The following is a 25,392-nucleotide window of genomic DNA, read 5'->3' as shown; positions in this document are numbered from 1 at the left end:
GGCAAATACTTTTTCACAGCACTGTTACTTCTTATCCCACAAAACTATTAAAGAAAGAAAAGTAAGAAACACGAAAAGCTTCAATACAGAGCGGCTCAAAACTGCTTATGTACATCCCAGATGCTGAGTGACGCGCCTCAATGCGCTTTTGCGCCTCTTGGACACAGGTGATGCGCTTCAAGTAACTGGAGCACTTGAAGTCACAAGGCAATTAGCTCTGCATTCAGAAGTGCACATCTTTTATTATACAGTAAATATTGTGGAGGAACAACATGTAGTTCACGGCATCCAGCAGTTTCATAAAGGCCCAGGTATACTTAGTTTTTGCGTGTTCCGGATCACCTCGTGCCTGGTTGATTGCGTTGCCTTTGTGAGTATATTCTTCTGACCGTGAGCGAATACAAATGCAACTGACTCTATTTTAGTAGAGTCAATTGCTGGTGCATGCGGCGATGATGTGCACAGACAATGAAAAAGACAAGAAAACCTAGAAGGTTATAGCTGCAGACAGAGCTCTAAATCACCAGCAAAATCCACAAAAGGAGGTAAATCCTTTTCCTATTTCACTCCTAAACTATGGAATAGTCTCCCTAACACTGTTTGGGACGCAGACACACTCACTGAGTTTAAGTCTAGACTAAAGACTCATCTATTTAGCCAGGCATACACCTAATTTATTCTTCACCACCATTTTCCTCCATTAACCAACATCTTATGGAGTTTTGTGTCCCTTGCCACAGTCGCCTTCGGCTTGCTCACTGGGTTTCTAAATACAATTATTAATTACTTATTTTTATACACACTTCATAATCGTATTTAATCAAACTACACACTGATGACTTTATAGATATTATGGTTTCATTTTCTTTTAATGCATGATTGTCTGTAAAGCTGCTTTGAAACGATGTGTGTTATGAAAGGCGCTATACAAATAAAAATGACTTGACTTGACCAGCAAAGATAGGGAGCCCCTTACCTAACCCTTTCCCTAACAATCTGTGGAGGTGTCGCTCCCTTTTGGAGTAACCCCGCCCCTTTCTGGAAAACCACACCCTATTTAGGAGATTCTGCCCCGATTTGGAGATTTCCGGTCTGCAGCTATAACTACTTGGGAAAATCTGGCCGGCGCGCGGTCAGGCAATATTATGACAAAATTTACATCACACATACTGTGCGTGGAGCAATCAGCATAGTTGGTATGCACCAACTATACTTTGGCCTTAAGCCTTTGTACAGCTAAACTATTTAGTAAAGCAGTGTCAGACAGAATCTCTTCACAAAACTTCACACATAAACCTGTGGATTATGCATAGTAACAGGAACATTACCCAAAGCAGAGGATATGACATCCAACAGTTAATAACAAGTGGTGCTTTGACGGCTGCAACAGTGGTGGATTAAAGGTCTGAACATAAAGAATTAAAGAGACATAACTTCTTGGAGAGAAAACCTGTTCGCATTGACCTCTGCACAAATATAGCTTAGCTTCCTATATTTACAGTATCTATAGATCATTGTATTAACATTAAGCTAAACAGGTATTTTTTAATTAAATTAAAAAAGATTTTTCATCACAGAGATGATTTTAAAATCGTTTGCTTCAAGAATCGTGACCCACCACTATGAATCGGTCATCTTGTTCATGAACAAGGATCAGCTGACTGGCTGAACGAGAGGAGGCGGCGGCAAGTCCTCTAGTTCGACAATCTCATTCAACAAGAAAAGGGGCCAGATGAATCAGGAATAAAAGTGAGCGATGACACACATTACAATGAAATATGGACGTTATTGAAATTCCTAATAATTTTTTAGGCTAGTATTGTTGTCTTTTTTTGTATGGCTTTATAAAAAGTCATGCTCAGCAGTTCACAGCTTTGTTGTTATTTGTGGGGAAACGCTTATAATGCTTAAACACTCGGCAGTGTTGATCTCTTAGTAGAACTGTTGATGCATATTTTAATAAAGGATAGTTAGAGTCACATGGCGCTATGCGAAGGTTGGTCATTCAGAGGCGAGCTCCGCTTTAACTTTGCTACTATTATCCTATTAAGCAATATAAACCAGTGAGAACTGTAATAGTTTTGTTTGCCAACTGTGCTTGGAGGTCAGAATGTTGAAAAATTCTAAATCGTTTAACTATAGTAGCCTACGTTTATTTTTCTACATGCCTTTTTCATCAGGGAATCAGGTGAGGTATCGCACAGATATGTTATTTGTTTACATTCCTGACTGTTATAGCGCCACCAAGAGGCAAAGGTATGCAATTTCATGTGTCCTCCGAATGACCCCATACATAAGTGTCTCAAATTTTGTGAAAATATCTCATTCGATTCAAGAGTTATAACTGTTTAAGTAGCAATGGCACAGCTTATGTTTTGGTGTAGCTTTGCGAAATTGAATCGAAGTTTAAACCTTTTTTTGATAATTATTAATAATGGGACTCCAAACAAATCGGGTGAACGGACTAGGATTAGATCAAATAGCTGCGGCCATGTTTTTCTAGGTAGGTGACTGTCCTTAAATACCTTGATGGCACCTTAGACACAGACACTGCATGCAAAATTTCAAGTCAATCGGCCCAGCTGTTCCATAGTTAGATCCATTTTAATGTTTTTTACTTTTATAGTGCCACCAAGAGGTGGAGATGCACAATTGTTTTTGTGTGTCCTTAGAATGACTCCATACATATGTGTACCAAATTTGGTGACTATATCTGATTCTGTTCAAGTTTTAACCATTTTTGTAAAAGTGGCCATGCCCATTACGAACGTTTTGGTGTACCGTTTGACGATAAATCAAAATTTCAAAATTATTTGATAACTTTTCATTTTGGGACTCCAGAGAATCTTTCTGCACTGGTTTGATTCCAATCGGGCGAATGGCCTAGAACTAGTTTGAAAAAGTTATCTTTTAAAATAACCTCAAGTATTTATTGAACATTTTGTTTCACACCAATGGTCCTTAAGGTAAAGTTTTTCAGAATGAGGAGATCTACAATATGGTATGAATAATGTGTTTCTTTGTGAAACACAGCAGTATATACAATGATTAACACACATGTAAAATGCGATAGTGCCTCCCGGTGGCCAATTTTTTTCAAAATTTGCACAGACCTCTTGGGCCAAGAGACAAATAGGCCTGCCAAATTTAGTTCAGATCAGCCTTATTTAACCCTACATAAAAGCTGCTGAAAGCTGATTGGTCGATAGAGGCCATGTTATTATTATTTTTTTTTTTTTTGCCATGTCAGCATCATTAGCTATTTTCATGGCAAGATCAATGTAGATTTAAAAGGTAATATACACAATCTATAATACAGTAATATACAAAATGAACATTATATAACATTTTACATTTCAATATTTGATAAATAATTTCCCTGGTGAAACATTTTTGAAAACATCCATTAAAAAACGTTGAGTAAAAATGCTGCCTAGTGGCCGAAAAAATAATTTTGTTTCTAGTACTTATGGTTCAAGAGTTATTTCCCAAAAAGTTAATTTTCTTTGTTTTGATCACTGTAGTGTCACCATGAGGTTGATCAGGGCAAGAATTTGTGCCATTGTAGACCGGAGGAGTACTACCTTTCCCCAAAGTTTCAAGTCTCTAGGCCTTACGGTTTGGTCTGCATGATCAGTTTTAGGGCAGAAAAATAATAATAATAAATATAGCCGCAAGCAGCAATCATCGGGGTCCAAGTACATGTGAAGAAATAACCAAATTAATCAGAATTGACAGAAATTATCCAGTGGATGCCAAATAACACAAATTGACAGAATAGATCCTGCTTAAACTAAATTTGTTGAAAATTGGGTACCAAAATTTTGAAGCTGTAAAAAGCACATAAAGGCAGCATAAAATTAATCCATACGACTCAGTGGTTGAATCCATATCTTTTGAAGCAAAATGACAGATGTCAATCTGTTCAAAAGTTATAACTATTTTAGTAAAAGTGGCTACGCCCATTACGTACGTTTTGGCGTAACATTTGACGATAAATCAAAATTTCTAAATTCCTTTGATAACTTTTCATATTGGGACTCTGCTGAATATTTCTGCACTGGATGGGTTCCGATCAGGCAAATGGGCTAGGACTTGTTCAAATAGCTGCTAAAAGTTCATTCATCAATGGTGGCTAAGGGGCAGAGCAAAAATTTGACAAGGAGAAAAAAAACTCTTCAGCACTGCGCAAGGAATCACTGGAAAAACTAATTTTGTCTCTAGCCCTTACGGCCCAAGAGTTATTTCCCAAAATATTAATTTTCTTTGTTTTGATCACTGTGGCGCCACCGTGAGGTCAACCGGTGTGCCATTGTAGACTGGAGGAGTACTATCGTTCCCCAAAGTTTCAAGTCTCAAGGCCTTACGGCCCGGTCTGCATGATCAGTATTAGGGCAGAATAATAATAATAATAATAATAAATACAGCTGCAAGCAGCAATAAATAAGGTTCAAGCCTTTAAGGTCCTTTAAGTTCACATGCAAGAGATATTAAGTATTAATTAGCCTGAAAACAACTAAAACAATGTTAAAGTGCCTTAACTTTGAGAAACATCAGGTGAGGTATCACACAGATATGGTACTTTTTACATTCCTGACTGTTATAGCATACCCAAGAGGTAGAGGTGTGCAATTTTTTTGTGTGTCCTCAGAATGACCTCTTACATAAGTGTAATCACATTTAGTTATAATATCTCATTCTGTTCAAGTTATAACCATTTCAAGTTATAACTTTTTACATTCCTGACTGTTATAGCGCCCCCAAGAGGTAGAGGTGTGTAATTGGTTTTGTGTGTCCTCAGAATGACCTCTTACATAAGTGTATCACATTTGGTGATAATATCTCATTCCGTTCAAGTTATAACCGTTTTTACCATGCGCGCTACGTACGTTTTGGCGTACCGTTGCGACGATGAATGAAAAGTTCTAACTTTTTTTTAATAAGTTTTCATATTGGGACTCTGCTGAATCTTTTTGCACTGGTTTGTTTCTGATCGGGTGAAAGGCCTAGGACTAGTTTGTTTTTTGTTTTTTTTTCAAATAATCAAAAATAGTGGGAAAATGAAAGGGCGGAGCAAAAATTGGCCCGGGTATAAAACTGGTATGGAATCACTGGAAAAAATAATTTTGTTTCTAGCCCTTCCAAAGGTGTTGTAACAGTCCTATGCTTGTTACAAGGCATTGTTTTGTTACACCTATAATGCTCATCCTCACCACCAGGAGTCTCAGTGAGTTCTCCGGCTAAATATAAATACAGGAAGTAGTAAAGCAAGAAACTAGATAAGCCTGGTTTGCCACGTGCTTTCTACTGCTCTCAATAAGAAATTTTTGTTCGAGAAACTTTGTTTGTTGCTCAAATTAAGGATTTTGTTGTTCTGTTCCAAGTTTTGAAACCTGTGTTACCTTGACTACTCCTTGGAGTTATCTTTGCCCTTTGGTGCACAATTTTAACTGGCTAAGAGACTGTTTGTAAAGGGAATACAAGGACTACCACAAAGCACTATTACCATACAACAGATAAGACTGTTTCCATTCAATTTCATCACCATCACGCTTCAATCATCAATCTATTACTTGGTGTACATTCATTTCACCTGTTCAAGCCATAATATATTCTGTTCATCATGTCATCTGAATGTCTTTTGTTTCATGGTTGTTTTATTGAAGGGTTTATTGAATGTTTGAGATTTGTAAATACACTCTTGTAAATATACTTCTTAATTGTTTATCATAAACTCAGCAAAAAATGATACATCCTCTCACTTTCAACTGCTTTTATTTTCAGCAAACTTATCATGTGTAAATATTTGTATGAACATAAAAAGATTTAACAACTAAGACATAAACTGAACAAGTTTCACAGACATGTGACTAACAGAAATGGAATAATGTGTCCATGAACAAAGGGGGGGTCAAAATCAAAAGTAACAGTCAGTATCTGGTGTGGCCACCAGCTGCATTAAGTACTGCAGTGCATCTCCTCCTCGTGGACTGCACCAGATTTGCCAGTTCTTGCTGTGAGATGTTACCCCACTGTTCCACCAAGGCTCTTGCAAGTTCCAGGACATTTCTGAGGGGAATGGCCCTAGCCCTCACCCTCTGATCCAACAAGTCCCAGACGTGCTCAATGGGATTGAGATCCGGGCTCTTCGCTGGCCATGGCAGAGCACTGACATTCCTGTCCTGCAGGAAATCACGCACAGAACGAGCAGTATGGCTGGTGGCATTGTCATGCTGAAAGGTCATGTCAGGATGAGCCTGCAGGAAAGGTACCACATGAGGGAGGAGGATGTCTACCCTGTAACGCACAGCATTGCGATTGCCTGCAATGACAACAAGCTTAGTCCAATGATGCTGTGACACACTGCCCCAGACCATGACGGACCCTCCACCTCCAAATCGATCCCGCTCCAGAGTACAGGCCTTGGTGTAACGCTCATTCCTTTGATGATAAACACGAGTCCGACCATCATCCCTGGTGATACAAAACTGCGACTCGTCAGTGACGAGCACTTTTTGCCAGTCCTGTCTGTTCCAGCGAAGGAGGGTTTGTGCCCATAGGCGACGTTGTTGCCGGTGATGTCTGGTAAGGACCTTCCTTACAACAGGCCTACAAGACCTCAGTCCAGCCTCTCTCAGCCTATTGCAGACAGTCTGAGCACTGATGGAGGGATTGTGCATTCCTGGCGTAACTCAGGCAGTTGTTGTTGCCATCCTGTACCTGTCCCACAGGTGTGATATTCGGATGTACCGGTCCTGTGCAGGTGTTGTTACACATGTTCTGCCACTGTGAGGACAATCAGCTGTCCTTCCTGTCTCCCTGTAGCGCTGTCTTAGGCGTCTCACAGTACGGACATTGCAATTTATTGCCCTGGACACATCTGCAGTCCTCATGCCTCCATGCAGCATACCTAAGGCACCTTCACGCAGATGAGCAGGGACCCTGGGCATCTTTCTTTTGGTGTTTTTCAGAGTCAGTAGAAAGGTCTCTTTAGTGTCCTAAATTTTTATAACTGTGACGTTAATTGCCTACCATCTGTAAGCTGTTAGTGTCTTAACGACTGTTCCACAGGTGCATGTTCATTAATTGTTTATGGTTCATTGAACAAGCATGGAAAGCATTGTTTAAACCCTTTACAATAAAGATCTGTAAAGTTATTTGGATTTTTACAAAATTATCTTTAAAATACAGTGTCCTGAAAAAGGGACATTTTTTTTTTTGCTGAGTTTATATTGTTTATTCTTAATACACTTATGAAAAGAATTTTTGGTTGCTATTATTTCATTTGTTTTACTTTACATACCACTTTTAAACACTACCTATCCCCTGGATAAGCAAAACTGATCCCCCCTTAATCTCGTATAGCAGCCCGGTTCAAAGCAGTCGGGACGGTTATAGTGTGTAGACCCTTTAAAGCAATGTTGAAACTTCAGAGTATGTGTAAAAATCTTAGTCTTACAGACATTTGGAGACTTCTGAATCCATCTGGGAGGGACTACACCTATTTTTCATCAGTTCATAAGATTTACTTTAGAATAGATTGTTTTTTATATCTAAGTCACTTATTCCTACCACTACCACTGACTACTCAATTGGGAACATTTTAGTTTCAGATCATGCATTAGTGTGTTTAGAGACGTTGCTGCATATAGAGAAAAGAAACTTTAATACATCTCTTCTACAGGACCCAGCATTTCAACAAATATTAAAGACAGTAGTCAATGTTTATGTAGAAACCAACTGGTCCTCAGTGTCCTCTGTGGGTGTGGCATGGGAGGCGCTTAAGGCAGTTCTTAGGGGGTGGATCATACAATATGCCTCATTCATTAAAAATATCAAAGCACAATAATTCATAGAATTGGAAAAGAGTGTTAAAAGTGCTGAAACAGAGCTGAAGTACTAAATGTCATCCAACGGTCTTAGAGACTTGACCCAGGTAAAATATAGGTACAAAATTATTCTGTCACAGAAGGTTGAGTTTTGGTTATTCAGGGCAAGACAGACATACATTGAGTCAGGGGACAAAGCAGGGAAACTATTTTGATCTTTATAGCTCTACGTCTTCGTCTACCGATAAGGATATTTGCAACTTCGTAGGGCCATTTAAACTTCCTAAACTGACGAGTGATCAAAAATACTTTATTGACTCAGATATTACTTTGGAGGAGCTTGTTGAGGGGTAAGGCCTTGCCAACAGGTAAGGCACTGGGGCCAGATGGTTTTGCCACAGAATTTTTTTAGATCTTATGTCACAGAACTGGCTCCACTTATGTTAGAGTCATTAAAAAAAGGTGAACTACCACCAACCATGACACAAGCCCTAATCAGTGTCATTCTTAAAAAAAAAAAAAAGATAAGAACCCAAATGAATGTAAAAGTTATCATCCAATTTTCCTGATCCAGTTAGATGTAAAAATATTGTCTAAAATTCTGGCTAATCGATTACGCTATTACATCTACTATACATACAGATCAAGTGGGGTATATTTGTGGTCATAGTTATTCTGATAATATTAGACGTTTTATAAATATTATGTGGTCAGTTGCGAATGATCAGATCCTGATTGCTGCCATCTGGAATGGGATCTTTTTAAGATTTTGGGAACACTTCTGGATTAAGCTACTTTATAAATAACTATTAGCAGCAGTGCAAACTAATGGATTCATTTCAGATTATTTTTCTCTTGGTAGGGAAACCCGGCAAGGTTGTCTTCTCTCCCATTTATTTTTCTATCTTGCCCCGGAACCATTAGCAGCCACAATAAGAAAAGAGGATAATTTTCCTGGTGTTGTAGCAGGAGGTGTGGCGCATAAACTTCTACTCTACGCAGCTGATATTATTATTTGTGTCCGAACCAAGTAGATCTATGCCTGGCCTCCATAAAATTAATTCTTTCTCCAAATTTTCAGGATACAGAGTGAATTGGCCTAAATCGGAAGCTCTTTCTCTAATAGCATATTGCCCTGCCACGACTTTCCAACCTGGTGCCTTTCAATGGCCCAAGCAAGGCATTAAGTATTTAGGCATTTTATTTCCAGCAAATTTGAGAGATTTAGTTAGTTAATTTTGACCCTATTAATGAAAAGGTTCTCGAGTGATGTGGATAGGTGGGCTTCACTACATTTGTCTATGGCAGGGAAGTTCAATGTTATAAAAATTAATCGTATCCCCAAATTCAATTATCTACTACAGTCTCTCCCTTTAGAAGTTCCTCTTTCTTATTTTAAACAATTTGATAGTATATCTAAGTCCTTTATTTGGAATGGTAAATGACCTCAGTTGTATTTCAGTAAGTTACATAGACAAAGGAGGTTTAGGCCTCCCCAAAATGTTGTTTTATTACTAAGCTTTTAGTCTAAGACACCTGGCCCACTGGTCTCTTCCACCTGAGAGAGCCCCTCCCTGGTACAACATTGAACAAGCGGTCCTTGCCCCAATCTCACCATTGCAAAGTCTTTCTATCAAATTGCCTAGAGAAGTGAAAATGCATCCCATTATTTCACACTTACATTCAGTGTGGACAAAGGTTTCCTGTGTGTTCAATTTAGACACAATTTACACAAATGTTTCCTCAAGCACATGGCTGAACGCCAAATTGTGTATTAACAAGTCCCCCTTTTGCTGGAAAGCATGGTTGGAGAGGGGTGTTGCTACACCTGGTGACCTTTATGAAAACTGAGCTTTGAGATCATTTGAAAATATAACACAACAATTTGGGATTTCTAGGTCTCAATTTTTCAGGTATTTACAGTTGCGCCATTTCCTTTCTCCATTTCCAGTGTATTATTCCTCGTTGATTCAGAGTCTTGGTGACAGGGCCTTAACAGCTCTTAAAAGGCTATGGGAAAGAGATTTTTACTTGGTATTGGAGGATGGGGAGTGGGAAAGAATAAAAAAATGTTAAAACTATGTCTAGGGATTCAAGGGTACGCCTTATTCAGTTTAAGATTTTGCATAATTTCTACTGGACTCCCTCTAGATTGTTTAGGCTTGGTTTAAAAGACACACCTACCTGCTGGTGATGTCAGTTGGAGGATGGAGTCAATGGGGGTTAAAGTTGATTCTGTATATATATATATATATATATATATATATATATATACTGTTTATTGTTTTTGTTTTTTATATATATATATCTATATATATATATATATATATATATATATATATATATATATATATATATATATATATATATATATATATATATATATATATATATGAATCAATAAAAAGTGCTGATAAAAAAAAAAAAAAAGGATCATTAGACTTATTCTGGTTATGAATGACTGCTTTTAGTTCAAAGCAATTACTTAAGAGAAGTTTAAAAGTAATTTGTCCCCATCTACAAGCACAATTTGCAGAAAAGGTCAATGAACGAATCTGAATGAACCTTTTTGGTGAACGAATTTTTGGAAGACCCATATCACTAAAATGAATCAAAATCACCACCACTATCAGCAATTCACGATGAGCAGCAGTAGTTTGTCTGTGCTGCGCACTTCTGTTGACTTGCACAGTTGTCACAATTTAATAGAGTTTGGCATTTAGTTCATAACTAAATAATACAGAATGCACGAATATGAGGAAGGATTACTACAAGAGGAAGATTTGGCATGCATGTGCGAGGGACTTAATGCATTTAAATGTGATGTTTAAAAATATGTAAAGGTAGTTTATAAGAAGCCTCACGTCAGATGCTCTGACTAGCTCGATGGAAGTGTTGTTCCAGGCATCTTCGTTGCTCTTGCTGTGCTGTAGCTCCATCTGGAGGCTCTTAGCTGCCATTTCAACTAACCTGTGAAAGTTTAAAAAACATTGGAGTCTTTGTAACTGCATAAACACTCTTGATTGAAGGTGCCATGTCAGCACAAGCTTTAAACAGCACTTAATAATAGCAGTTTTTTTTACAACCTGTGCCAGCCAAAAAGACACAAAACAAAATCTATAAAACGTAATTTCTTCGGTTTTAACTTACTTGGCAGCTCTAAGTTTATATGCCTCCACGAGACTGACCAGGTCATTAATACTGATGACAGTGGGGCGAGAGGACACAGACTGGGGCTGAATCCTGCTCTGAGGTTCATTCAGGTAAGAAACAATGCCAGTCAAATGCTGTCCTGCCCGTGCTTGCTTGTAACTCTTCACCAAGTATCTAATCCACAGAACAAATGTTGGATTAGGTAATAAAAAGCTGTACACACACACACACACACACACACACATATATATACACAGCCCATGGATGGCTTGACAAGCACTGCTATCTTTCCTGTGTTGATGTATTTCCTACTGAAACAGGAAGTTGGGGTGGGACATTTCGAAGGACTCGTCCCCATTAGGCTTTAGTTTACGTCACAATCATGAACCATGACTTGCTACTTCCTCTTGCAAGTCAGATGCAGGTAATACTGGGGCAGTGGTTCTCAATGCGTGTGTGTGTGTGTGTGTGTGTGTGTGAGTGAGTGTGAGTGTGTTTGTGTGTTGGGGATGGGTAACAGAAAACTGCCTTAGATTTCAAATCTTGTTCACCTTTACACATTCAAATTTGCTGTGGTGACCATACACGCAAGAAACAATGAAATTTGAGTGCAGTTTATTCTCCACCATTTTCTCCTTTCATGGTGTCAGGTGTGCTTACTGTCTTGCTATTTTTGGGTGAGCTATTCCTTTAACAATGTTCCTGCAAAGCAGTAGGCCAATCACTTCATTTATTCTTTATTTCTGTTGTGATATTTTTGTAACAACATAGCACAATGTAGTCCTACAATCAAAAAATTTAATTTAGGTTGTTTTTTCCCCCAATGAATTGTGTAACTTTTCATTATTCAGTAAAACAGTGAACACAAAGCATGCAGTTTTCATAACAATCTTTTTGTTATTCATCAGGATGAGAGACATGACGCCGGAAGATAATTCAGTTAATGTTTTTCTTAATCAGGTTTTTGCAATAAACTTTCTGTGACTAAACTAGCATTTAGAGTCAATTTCAGAAATATTGGTGGACTGAAATCAAAGTATCTTTAAGGTACACAAAGCAAAGACTAGCCTTTAATAAAGGTGATAACACAATGTCTGAAACAGGGAAGGATTACAGTATTATAAAAAAATTAAAAAAAACTTGTTTTGCTCAGGGTGTTCTTACCTGGCTGTCTGTAGCATCATTACAGTATTCTCTCCCTCATAAGTGCAGGTAGGCGTGAAGGTGACATAGATGTCTGGCAAACTGCTGCAGCGGGAGTAGCCATGACCACCGCATGCCATGCGACACACCTCAATCCCTGCATTCGCTGCCCAGGTGGTAAAAGCCTTCAGACCTGCAGATAGAGCGTGCAGCTACAGAAAGAACAGAGGGAAAAATAACAGGGGAAAGAAAAGAGGACACACTGAAATTGATCTACAAAACACATAAATAAAAGCACAAAAACAAAACTCATGGACACAGATATAGATCATCAATTTTTTCTGAATGTACCTCTGGCAGCCCACTGAAGTCACCCTGATTAATGTCTCCTGAGATGCGATGGTATGTTTTACTCATGTATTGGCCCACAAAGTGGAAGGCGTATGCAGTGGCCAGCAGAGGAAAGAGTTTATACTGCTGGGTCTGATAGTCCAAGATCTGTGGCTCTGGTTCTCTAAAGGAAAAAAATAATAATAATTACAATAAACAATAAAAATATAATGAAGTTTCTTTAATAGCACAAGTTTTGTTTTTGTTTTGTTTTTTGTCAAAAGAAAATGTAGAAAGACAACCCAACAATGTGTACACATAACTATACTTTGGACACAAAAGTTTTCTTTTAGGCTTAGGTTTAGTCTACAGAATGGTGCGAATTACAAGCTAACCATCAGCGGGGTCAGAGTATGGAGGGGGGGTTGTGATTTTGTGATGGGTAACACTTTACAATGAGGTTGCGTACACTGGCGGCCAGCAGTTTGGAATAATGTACAGATTTTGCTGTTTTGTAAGGAAATTGGTACTTTAATTCACCAAAGTGGCATTCAACTGATCACAAAGTATAGTCAGGACATTACTGATGTAAAAAAACAGCACCATCACCACTTGAAAAAAAAAAAAGTCATTTTTGATCAAATCTAGACAGGACCCATTTCCCGCAGCCATCACTCCAACACCTTATCCTTGAGTAATCATGCTAAATTGCTAATTTAGTACAAGAAAATCACTTGCCATTATATCAAACACAGCTGAAAGCTATTTGGTTCATTAAATGAAGCTTAAAATTGTCTTTGTGTTTGTTTTTGAGTTGCCACAGTGTGTAATAGACTGGCATGTCTTAAGGTCAATATTAGGTTAGAAATGGGAAAAAAGAAACAGCTTTCTCTAGAAACTCATCAGCCAATCATTGTTTTGAGGAATGAAGGCTATACAATGCTTGAAATTGCCAAAAAACTGAAGATTTCCTACAAAGGTGTACACTACAGTCTTCAAAGACAAAGGACAACCTGGCTCTAACAAGGACAGAAAGAGATGTGGAAGGCCCAGATACAACTAAATAAGAGAATAAGTATATCAGAGTCTCTAGTTTGAGAAATAGATGCCTCACATGTCCTCAGCTGACAGCTTCATTGAATTCTACCCACTCAACCAGAAACCAGTTTCATGTACAACAGTAAAGAGAAGACACAGGGGTGCAGGCCTTATGGGAAGAATTGCAAAGAAAAAGCCACTTTTGAAACAGAAAAACAAAAAGAAAAGGTTAGAGTGGGCAAAGAAACAGACATTGGACAACAGATAATTGGAAAAGAGTGTTATGGATCTTAACCCCATTGAGCTTTTGTGGGATCAGCTAGACTGTAAGGTGTGTGAGATGTGCCTGACAAGAAAGCCACATCTATGGCAAGTACTACAGGAAGCATGGGGTGAAATGTCACCTGAGTATCTGGACAAACTGACTGTCATTGCTGCATGTGGAGAACTCTTTGAAGTAGTTTAAGAAATTCTGAAAAAAAAAAATTCTAATTGTAATAGTAATTTTTCATGTTATTAATGTCCTGACAATACATTGTGATCAGTTGAATGCCACTTGGGTGAATAAAAGTACCAATTTCTTTCCATAAGAGCAAAAGTTGTACGTTAATGCCATAGTGCCAGTGTACGTTAATGTATACATTACGCTAACGTTAACATGTAGGCCAATATTGTTCACTGTTTAGTTCATGTTTGTTCTTAGTGATGTTACATTACTAATTTTTAATATTAATATATTTTAGTATGTTGAAATTTACATAAAACAACATTTAAAATAATGTAGAGTATTTTTTATTCTTAGTTCCTGTTAAATCTTTGGCAATGAGTTAGCAATACATTTAATAAACAGCAATAAATCAATGTTCCCATGGATAGATGCAAATATTATCATGTACTTTCTCAACTACTCCTAAACTAACTTTTCTACACTGAATAGTAAAAAATGCCCTCCATGTTCTTTTTTCTCTGGCTCATGGTGTCTTCGCTGGTGATTGAAATCTCAGTACAAAAGAAATGATTTTTTTTTAATTTGATAAAAATATCACTCCATGATGCAATATTTCACTATCACTATACTGCAGGGCCTAATTGAACTTTTTCATGGACCAAACATAATGCATTTGTGACAGAGGGGGTTGATTTTTACAACTCTACCATCAGAATATTTAAAAAAGAAACATAGACTGATTTTATTTCTTCGTTATTCCTAATAATTTTATTTTGAATGGCGTAAGGGCATTTATCTTATCTTCATTTTAAATAAATCACTAGATTTGTTTCTTTTTTTTTTTCTAACGGCCAATAATTCTGAGAGAAAAAGCACCTGCAGCCTACTTTTGCTATTAGGAGCACATTAAGGTGCCTCTGGGGCTATGGGCTCACCTTTCTGCGGGGCCCCCCTACCAGTCGTAAAGGTGTAAGCCTGTGCATTAATGTGCCACTGGTTGATGTCCACATTTTTCCTGAACGTGGAAGTGTTCTACGATTCAAATGTTTTCAATTTCCAGTTTCCAGTATTTTTACCTCCATCGGCGTATATTCTTAGCGGTAATGTGATGTTTACAGTATTACATTTGTAAAAAATTTCAAAAAACATGTGGCTGTATAGTGCCGATACTTCACAGAGTCGAGATGACCGTTTTTTTTATTGACAGTGCCTCAATTGAGTGTGTAGTCAAGTCACTTTTATTGACTTGACTACACGTATAGCGCCTTTCAGAACACACATCGTTTCAAAGCAGCTTTACAGAAAATCATGCATTAACAAAAAATGAAACTGTAATATCTATAATGTCTTAAGAGTCATCATTGTGTAGTTTGATAAAATAAGATTGTGAATTGTGTTTAAAAATAAGTAATTAAATAATAATTGTATTTAGAACCCCAGTGAGCAAGCCGAAGGCAACTGTGGCAAGGAAAACAAAACTCCATAAGATGTTGGTTAATGGAGAAAAATAACCTTGGGAGAAACCAGGCTCACTGTGGTGGCCAGTTCCCCTCTGGCTACATCATGAATATAATGCCAATATTACTTACGTATAGTGCAAGTCATGGTTTAAAATGATTAAACTAAGTAAGTGTTAAGGGTCAGTGTTTAAACAAAGATTTTGTATGAACTGTAAGATTAATGACTAATGTCTTTGAAGTCCATCCTGGATTAACTGCAGAAGTTCACATAGATGCATTGTCCTTGTTAGTTGGCTGATGAAGGCTTTTGTTGGCAGTTAATTGATAGTCTATGTATTCAATTTCAAGAATGTAGACCATCATTAGACCAAGGTGACGCAGGCAGAGATCAGTTAGGTGCATCGCAGTTCAACCGGCCGGTAATTTTGGTGAGGTCTATCCTAAATCCAAGGTTCAGGCAATGGCATATGATATATCCCATGTCTTATGGTTGGATTTGGCATCAGTTCATCCTCTGAAGTCCATTGTAATAGACTGAAGTGATGTTTGGCTGGCACCGGCTGCTATTAGTCATCATCACTCAGAGACATGTAGCAGTGGAGTCCAACACGACTCATGCAGATGTAGATGACATGAAGCGTTGGTTCGAGATTAGTTAAACTATATGAGTAACTACTTTGAGTTGTTATGAAATTCATTTTTACTCCAAAAAACTTAAATGGTTGTTGTTCTCCGCCTGGATTGCTTGACTTGGTAGATTTTACGTTGCGTCTCAAGACCAGAAACAGAAAACAGGCAACTAGAATCATCATGGCTCCGCCCAGTGGTTGCTCAGGAAAACTGTGGATAGTAAAAAAAGCAACTTCCACGTGCATCTGATTCACAGGTAAATGCGCACTCTTATTTCAGTTTTGTTGTTAATTTTGTGATTATTTTTCTTTATTTCAGCAGACAGCTTGCTTCATACATTCGGATCAACAGCATTACATTAAAGAGAGTCAACTTTATTATTCAATTGAACGGTGCACATGCATATTATGCACTTACGTTAGCTGCGCCCTGTCCATACACGGAATGAATGCACGTCCTTGAATCAGTGTTTTTTCCATTCATTTACTTGAATTGCTCATGTCAATGTGGGGTGGCCCACATTATATCTTAAAATCAAGCAGAGCTACAAAAATTAGAGGTGGGAAAAAATATTGATATGTTAAAGTATCGTGATATTTTTCCTCATGATATTGTATCGATATTTGCACGCCAAATATCAATATTGTTATTTAAATTTTTACACATTAATATTGTAGTGATGCCAAATTGATCTTGATATTCAACAACAGTCCCTCAGAAGGTGCAGTTATCATGCTTTACATATAATCACCCTCCCTTACTAAAATTTATCACGATTTTACAGTTGTTACATTAACTGAGGTATTTTGACAAAAATGTTAGTATCATATAAAATAGGCTAACCTTTTAGGTGAAATCAATTATACTTTTGTGTACTGAAACTGTGTAGTAATAAATAAAGTTTTAAAGTGTTTAGGCAACTATTGGGTTATATATATACTATCATTTATTTTAGAAAGACTAGCTAGATTGACTTAACCACAGAAATAGGGAGTATATACTATATATATATATATATATATATATATATATATATATATATATATATATATATATATATATATAGTATAAGTATATATAAACAGTTGAAGTCTATGGTATGTCCCCAATTAGATAGCCAAGTAAACATGTACGTGTGTGTGTTTGAGAGAGAGAGAACCCACCCTGGGTGTAGTTCAGACTGGTGTCGGACTGCGCTGTAGCGGATGGCGATGGTACAGGACTTGGAGAGAGCTCGTGCCGACTCCCCCACTATCATGGAGCGAATGAACACCATGGTGCCATATGTCAGCTTATCACTGGGAGGCTTCACATATGTACCGTCTGGCTCTACCTACAGATGCACACAAGCCACATAGAGCTTTTCACCTCATGATTCATATACACACCATAGAGCAATTACACACACATCATAAACACACCATTTAGAGCAATTACACACATACTGTATAATATGTGCACCATATACATCAGTTACACATACACAGTATATATAGCAAATACATTCATCATATATACTGTACATCATACAGTATATAGCAATTACACACACATCATACACAAAATATAGATCAATTACATACTCAAACATGCAAAATAAACTGTATACAGTACAAGTAATACATTTACATTTATACTCGACTTAATAAATCATCAATAAAATAGCAAAAACAATTATGTTAAAAACAAAATGTTCTTCTCTCCATTTGAGCATGATCCTCTCACCTTGGCATACTTCATCAGCATGTTCTCTCGTGGAATCCTGACGTTCTCCAATTTCAAGTAGCCATTATCCACCTCATCAAAACCAAATTTAGGGCCAATATCACCGACCACCACACCTGATCAAACATAGCAGTTCAACAGAACCTCAGTTTGAAACCAGGGACTGAACAAACAACACACAAATTATACTAAACAAATGTCTAACGTCTAAACGTATAGCTGTCAACTTTCCATTTAGGCTTTTAAACAACTATAGCACAGGGCAGAATGAACTTAAATCTAAAATTATTAAAAGATACTGAAGAAAATAAATAATCCAATAAAAAAGAACAGGCTATAAATAGCAGTTTTTTTTAACTAATGGTTTATCAACTGTACTGAAAAACTGCATTTACTGTCTGTTAACGTTCGCCATGTGGTACTGTCACATTTATATTTAGACATTTAAACAGTTGACTGGAAGGAGCTGAGGGGTGTGTTTGTCCAGTTCACCAAGTTAAGCAAATTTGCTGGGGTGATGGATCCTTGGAAGATTTGTATTTTTTTTTAAGATTTATGGAATTAACACTTTTCGAAAACGATGTATAGGGTGGCGCAATGCATGACTTAATAACACAACTTTTTGGTTGAATTAAAGAAACATTTAAAAGTATGTTTAAAAAACATACTACTACTGTATCAAAAAGACAGACATCTAACTGATAAAAATGAGGAATTTCTGGCATTTCAAGTGTGAAAGGGACGAAGGCAGTTACAAGGAGAATCACACTAGCATTCCAAAATTATGTTGTTTATCGGAGAGGTACAAAGTTGCGCAAATAAATAGTTTTAAAGAGCGTACATAAAACAAAGGTTACTTAAAAAAAAAAAAAAAAAAAAAAAAACATCCTAAAAGCTAGTCAGTTTTTTGGTAGTAAGTACAGTACCCACTCCCCCTCCCTCAACAATGGAGCCCAGAGTATACTGCGCTCAAGCAGTGTTAAGGCCGGTTACTTCTGTGTCAAACATATGGCGTAAGCTCCGTGTAGTGGCCAACGTGGTGGTTCACATTTATAGTTCTGCGTTGTTTTGTAAGTGCACAGCGAAAAATTATATTGTAGAGAGAAAATGCTTTAATTTCTGAAATAACTGTACATTTACAGTGCAATTTGTGGATACAAATGTATTTCTTACATTTTTTAAGCATTAAATACCGAGTTCAAAGTATGTATATTAAGTACATATTATTTATTATATAGTATATGTTGCCTACCATGCAGTGAGACAACGAATCAGGCATAGACTGTATGCTTGCTTTTGAGTTGCTTAAATAATAATAAATACATAGGGCATATTTTGATGCTTCTGGCTGAAAAAATTTATCAAATTAATAAATAACTGCTTAATTGACCAACACGTAATGGGTGTCGTTTTCTTTTAAATGCATCTAGGCAAAATAACCAACTCTTAATAGGTGCTTTTTTAATCTGCTGATAATTTAGAAGTGTTCAGTTATCGAAACTTATGAAATATGATTATTTACTTTACACCATACTGTCAAACATATGGTCAAAACAAGACAGATCTGCAACAAGTATTGTTTCATATATATATATATATATATATATATATATTTCTGATCAGTGGATGTGATGCATAGATAAAATAATCTTGGAAAAAATGCGACACTACTTCAGATAATTTCTATTCATGTTCAGGGACGGCCTCACTTAGCTTTTGTGGTCTGTCAACACGCACGTTATTTTATTTATTTATTTTTACTTTCTCCCTTTTTTATCCCCAGTTTGGAATGCCCAATTCCCAATGCGCTCTAAGTCCTCATGGTGGTGTAGTGACTCGCCTCAATCCGGGTGGCAGAGGACGGATCTCAATCCGCGCATTTTATCACGTGGCTTGTTGAGCGCGTTACCGCAGAGACATAGCGTGTATGGAGGCTTCAAGCTATTCTCCGTGGCATCCACGCACAACTCACCACGTGCCCCACCGAGCACAAACCACATTACAGCGACCACGAGGAGGTTACCCCATGTGACTCTAACCTCCCTAGCAACCTGGCAATTTGGTTGCTTAGACAGACCTGGCTGGAGTCACTCAGCACACCCTGGATTGTAACTCGCGACTCCAGGGGTGGTAGTCAGTGTCTTTACTCGCTGAGCTACCCAGGCCCCCAACACATGCATTATTAAATTGTTTCAGAGGTGCACGTCAGGCTATGAATTAGGCTATGCTGTAGCCTGACGTGAAGTGTAAGTTCGACGCAGAAGTATAAATCGGTCTTTAACCACCTCATCCATGTGCTCCAAACACAATACAATCCGTCCCATAGTCTAGTACCTCTAGTGGCGGCAGGCTGATATATATAAAATTTTCCTGCCTTTACTAATTGGAACATTAGTTAGTTAAAATAAAATTAACCCTCACCTCCCTAAAGTTACAATGCATAAAACACTGAAGTTTAAATGAGTGTTAAAACAACACCAATGAATACAATATATAAGACGGATAAAACTTATTTGCACAATAAAATGCAGTTAAGATTTCCTAAAATAGCTCAAATGACCGTTCCCACATTAGGTGTGCACTTCCCTAATGGTTACGCCCACTCGCTAACACTGTTCACAGTAAAAAGGTGAATAACACAATAAATAAGTCCTTGGAACATAGTTACATTTCTGTAATGGGAGGCTTCATAGGTTCACCCTCACAAAGTATTGTCATAAAATTCCCTTATCTGAATGGCAACATGTGATAGTGGAAAGTAAAGAGTAAAGCGACTGCAGGCTGCTGAAATATTTACCTGATTGTTGTTATCCAATCTAATCGTGATTATGTAATAATTGGACTATGAATTTTACAGCCCAATTTATGATAGAACATATCATCAAATGTTAATATATGGTTAAAAACTCACAATCATCATCACAGCCTTAGGACTTACACAAACTCAAGGTTCTGTACCTGGCAGTGGCATGTGTGTCTTCATGCAGCGAATGGGTGTGATGAAGGCATGTAGGCCAAAACACTTGCCCTGAGTGTACAGCTGAGCTAGGACTATAGCATGATTTGAAGTTTTACCCACTAGAGAGAAATGCAGAGAATCACTCAATAATTAAAAAATAAATAAAAAAATACTGTGAAATATCACTTAAAAATTCTGTTGGCTTATATTTGACCTTAAGTGATTTGAGGGGGGTGTACTCACATCCACCTGGCCACCATTTTATAGAGGAGATGGTTGGACTGTTCAGAACAAACTCTTGGGTGGAAGGGTCATAGGTCGCTGTGGTTTCAAGACCACGGATGTGTGTACCTGGAAGGATATTAAACATGCAAAACAACACAGACAATTGTCACTATAGTTATAATACTGGCAGACCAAATATTTAATGCAAATTACAATTAGGTAAAGTGTTGCCTATTTTCTAAACAATTATCTTGGACTGAGCAAATAAAGTAGTATCCATAAGGAAATATACTATACGTTCTAATATTTTCTGTGGTTCAATATGTAACTGTATTCAATATCTTTCCATTTCATGGGAATAGCTCTTATGATAACCCCTGTAGGTGTTTGACAGCAGGAAATACTGAAAACTTATTTTGAAACACAGCAACAACCTAAGCATCATCTTCTGATTTTACTTAAAATTGTAAACATTGCTAGACTACAAAAACTAAAGCAAAAAGTCAGAGAAGAGACTGTTGCTAAATTGAATTTTCTGCATTACTACTCAGTGTAAGTTAGGCACTGCATAAAGCCATACTCATGGAGCTTGTATTGAGGGCACCTTAAACTTCATTGTACAAAGGATTCTGTCAAAATTTTAGAAATGTCTGTGTATACAATTGTTTTACCAGCAAATTCTGCACCTACACATCTTTACAATCATAAGATAATGCAATTTGTTGAAGGTGAAGTGTGTAATTTCGGTGCTACTAGCATTATAAGATGGACACTCTCAAATGTAGCTGACCCAAATTTGGGGTCTCTAACTCAAACCCTCTAGCACCACCAACTGTTCAAAGTTGCACTAATGTTTATGCTCATAACTTTTGAACCGTAAAGCCTAGAAAATTCTTCAGAATTCTCTTTTCCTCTGATTCCTTGGTTCATGCATAGTCGATTGCATACCATTTCTGCCCAACTAGATTTTCCGCCATTTTTGATTTTCCGAAATAACTCCTCCTAGGCTGAGGGAGCGATGTTTTTGTCCAAAATTTTGCATGTATCATCTAGGAGACACCCGTTGCGAAAAGTTTTGGAATTCATGATGATAAACCAAACCTTTTTCATATACTGCGTCAACGAATTAGATGGCGAGCATGCCAAAATGGACTTGAGGCTATACCTTCGCAATGCTTTAGCATGCTGAGACGAAACTTGCTATAAGCATGACCTGAGGTGTACCTGCACAGTGCCAACTAATGGTCACAAAATAAAAAATTTCTACTTTTGCTTATAAATTCTGAACAGCTTGGCCTAAAATCATGAGACTGATCTCTTTAGATTCTTTGGGGTATGAGTTGAATGATACCCAATTCTTCAATTTTTATTATAATTATAAATTATTTTTAACTTTGTCATAAAATACTGTTTTTTTTTTGTTTTTTTTTGCACGAAATTTGCCGTGTATCATCTAGGGACACTCTCGGAAAAAAGTATGAAAAGTTTATTGATAGATCAAACAGCTCTAGAAAAGCATCAATGATTTTCATGGCAAGAAGCCAAAATGGATTTGAGGCTGTATCTTGGCAACACTTTGGTGCATTGACATGAAACTTGTATGTGTCATTGTTAACACACCCTGACAGCATCATATCAGTTTGGTGACAGTGCCACATATTGGACAAAAGTTATAATAAATTGCATTGTAATATAAGCAATTCTACTTTTGCTTTTTATGCCACTTTTCTTAAAATTATATTCAGTGATTATCCAATCATACTTCCTTATATGCCGTTGGTGTGCTTGGCCCCGTAACTGCAGCTTACAGCTATATTTTATATTTGTCTCTATTTTAAGTTGGAATATAATTTTAACGTTGAAAAGACACCACCTTAAAAAGCCTGTTTTCTCCTATTTAACCATGTACCATAATAATACTGCAATATTATGGACCACATCTGACAAGGTGATTGAGTTCAAATGTTGTAAAATTAAGCGTAATCCAATCCCTCGGAATACTAATATGTGAGTGCAAGCGAGTTGCCAAATTTGTTACCGTGCCCCATCTCAGTCTGTGCGTAGGTGCCAATTATCTCCAGGTTCCATGCTGGCATGAAGAAAGTTTCCAGCTGCCCGGGTGACGACTGGTTCAACAGCGTTGGCAGGAACATGCCCAAGTGCAGGTCAAGGGGCTCTGGACGGCCTCGGTGCACACAGCTTTTGTGGGGCAGGTGTGAGGGGCCATGGAAAGTGGGATATTTAAAAGAACAGGTGCATGGAAGAAATATGAGTGGAAAGAGGCAAGGTTTATTTGTACAGGAACAAAAAAAAAGAAGAAAATGTATCAAAAATTAATAAGTGAACAGAATATGGAGAAGGAATGCCAGCAAAAACCCAGAAAGAGACAAACACAAAAAGGGGAGAGAATTACTAAGCATGTCATGCAAATGCTGATCAGAGAGCAAATGTAATAATGATTGACAGCTTTAATTTATTAAATGCACTACGAGTTTACACAAAACATTAATTTTCAGAAAAGAAGTTATAAAAAAGATATTAAAAAGGTACTGAAGTTGCCAACTTCTGTTGCAGACTAAAGCCCAAAGTATACTTTGCTAGACGTCTGCACAAATGCTAGACGTCTGCATACAGGATGTGTGACGCAAATTTTGTGATCTGCAGAGTGCTCGTGCACTGAACGCGTGCAGCCAGATTTTTCTAACCGGGCATCTCTGAACACGCAGTGTGCACCTGAAATTGTTTGCACCAATAAGTGGGTCCACAAGGTGGCAACACTCATTGTTGAGCTGTTGCTGTCACGAAGAAGAGCTAGAAGAAGTTGTAATTTTCAGTAAACAACAGGATACAAAGGTGGAAACAACAACAGTGAATGTGTACGTCAAGAGCGCGTGTGCAGGCAGGTGAAATGATGATTCTTTATTTTTTCTTAGAGATTGAGTGATTTTAGTCAGATACTGTTCATTATGCTTGTGACAGCATAGCCCTCTGAGAATAAGAGTTCTAAGAAAAACCAACACTCTGAGCCGTCAACACATACAAGGGTCATGCTGAACTATTTCCACTGTTTTTCCACACCTTCTGTTTGGATCTGAATAAAAGAAGTCCATTTCCTATGAGTGAGTGGGACTGACCGTGCCCCAGTTCAGCCTGAGCATAGGTGCCCAACACCTGGGATGACTCAGCTAACGGGATACAGTTTTTGCATTGTTCAGCAGTGCACTGGCTGTTTATTGTGGGTAAAAACATGCCATATTGGAGAACAAAGGGCTCTTGAAATAGGCCCCTTACAATACTGCAGGATGGAACAGACAAGTATAGAAACTTTAAGCACAGATGCATGTCAGTTATAGCAGTTTACAAAACAGATTTTACAGGTGATTTTAAGAAACTTTTACAAGGATGGAGATTTTGCATATTTAAACAGACCTGCCCTTTATCATTCATTTACTAACAGACAAAAGTGGCTGCACTGGGTGATACTAACACAACTATTTTTAAAGTGTTAGATACTGTACGAAGAGTATTTAATGTGAACTTCACCGGTTTCGAGTCTCGTCCATCCATACATACATACATCAATCCATATATATATACATACATAGAGAAGATGCTTTCTTTTAAACTTTCTTTCTTACATTCCTACTAAATATGACTTTCAAACACTGATATATTAAAATATGTTTTGCAGCACAAAAATTCCAAATTAGATATCACACTCATAAACATATAGTACAAAAATCTAAAAGAATTCAAAGCAAATTGTTAGTGAAAGATTTTATATAAAAGAGAGACTAAAAGCAAGACCAGAGTTAGCAATCAAGGTACACATGAGCAGAGGTTACCATGCAGTCATGGTTATTTAAAGGTGCTGTAAGCGATTTTTTCATGGAAAAGTATGCACAAAATTATCCTACTCCCTTAAAGATATGAATGAAATAAGTGTCCTGAGATATCTCACCAGTCTCTGTGCCAGCTGTAGACTTTGTAAACAGCAAACAAAATTTGTCCGCGGACCGCAGACATTGACACTTTTCACCTGTCAATCATTTTGCTCTTTCACATAGTGTTATATTTGAAGCGGATCATTGAGGCTATGATTCATAAAGATTGTCAGTTGAGGGCGCTATTGTGCCACTGTTGAATTTGACAGCCAGAGGAACGAACAATGCTGCTCTTTTGGTCACAAAATTACCATTGGAGGGCAGGGTTTTGGAATGGCATGGCTAATTCTACAGCTCTGTCATGTGAAAGGTTTAGAAGCTAAAATTGCTTACAGCACCTTTAAGATAAGGTTAGGATGAAATTACATTTAGAGTGGACTAAAATACTGTTAGAAGATGGGAAATAATGTCTGAATACTACAAAACACTACAGAAACCAGGAGAAATCAGTAGTCTTTACTTTGTCATAGAAATTCAGTGACATTCGTCAGCTATCTTTCATTATGCA

General features: G+C 37.5%; 1 protein-coding gene across 3 annotated transcripts in view; it reads right to left on the bottom strand.

Annotated features, from left to right (window-relative positions):
• acox1 (acyl-CoA oxidase 1, palmitoyl) overlaps nt 1-25,392 on the bottom strand; it is a 49,304-nt gene that overhangs the window by 10,035 nt on the left and 13,877 nt on the right. For 2 of the 3 annotated variants that reach the window (XM_051712061.1, XM_051712062.1), the window contains 8 exons: nt 20,959-21,066; nt 20,715-20,834; nt 17,757-17,872; nt 17,195-17,364; nt 12,477-12,639; nt 12,147-12,337; nt 10,980-11,156; nt 10,694-10,799 (listed from right to left, as the gene is read on the bottom strand). In XM_051712061.1, the coding sequence (XP_051568021.1) occupies nt 10,694-10,799; nt 10,980-11,156; nt 12,147-12,337; nt 12,477-12,639; nt 17,195-17,364; nt 17,757-17,872; nt 20,715-20,834; nt 20,959-21,066 (1,151 nt within the window). Of the gene's footprint in view, nt 1-10,693; nt 10,800-10,979; nt 11,157-12,146; nt 12,338-12,476; nt 12,640-17,194; nt 17,365-17,756; nt 17,873-20,714; nt 20,835-20,958; nt 21,067-22,978; nt 23,140-25,392 lie in introns of all 3 variants that reach the window. The other variant, XM_051712060.1, reaches the window with a different exon arrangement.

Source organism: Myxocyprinus asiaticus, chromosome 12, assembly GCF_019703515.2.
Source record: "Myxocyprinus asiaticus isolate MX2 ecotype Aquarium Trade chromosome 12, UBuf_Myxa_2, whole genome shotgun sequence".
In the NCBI taxonomy this organism is placed as follows: domain Eukaryota; kingdom Metazoa; phylum Chordata; class Actinopteri; order Cypriniformes; family Catostomidae; genus Myxocyprinus; species Myxocyprinus asiaticus.
Note: the sequence above shows the minus strand (reverse complement) of the source record. Positions and strands in the feature narration are given on the sequence as shown.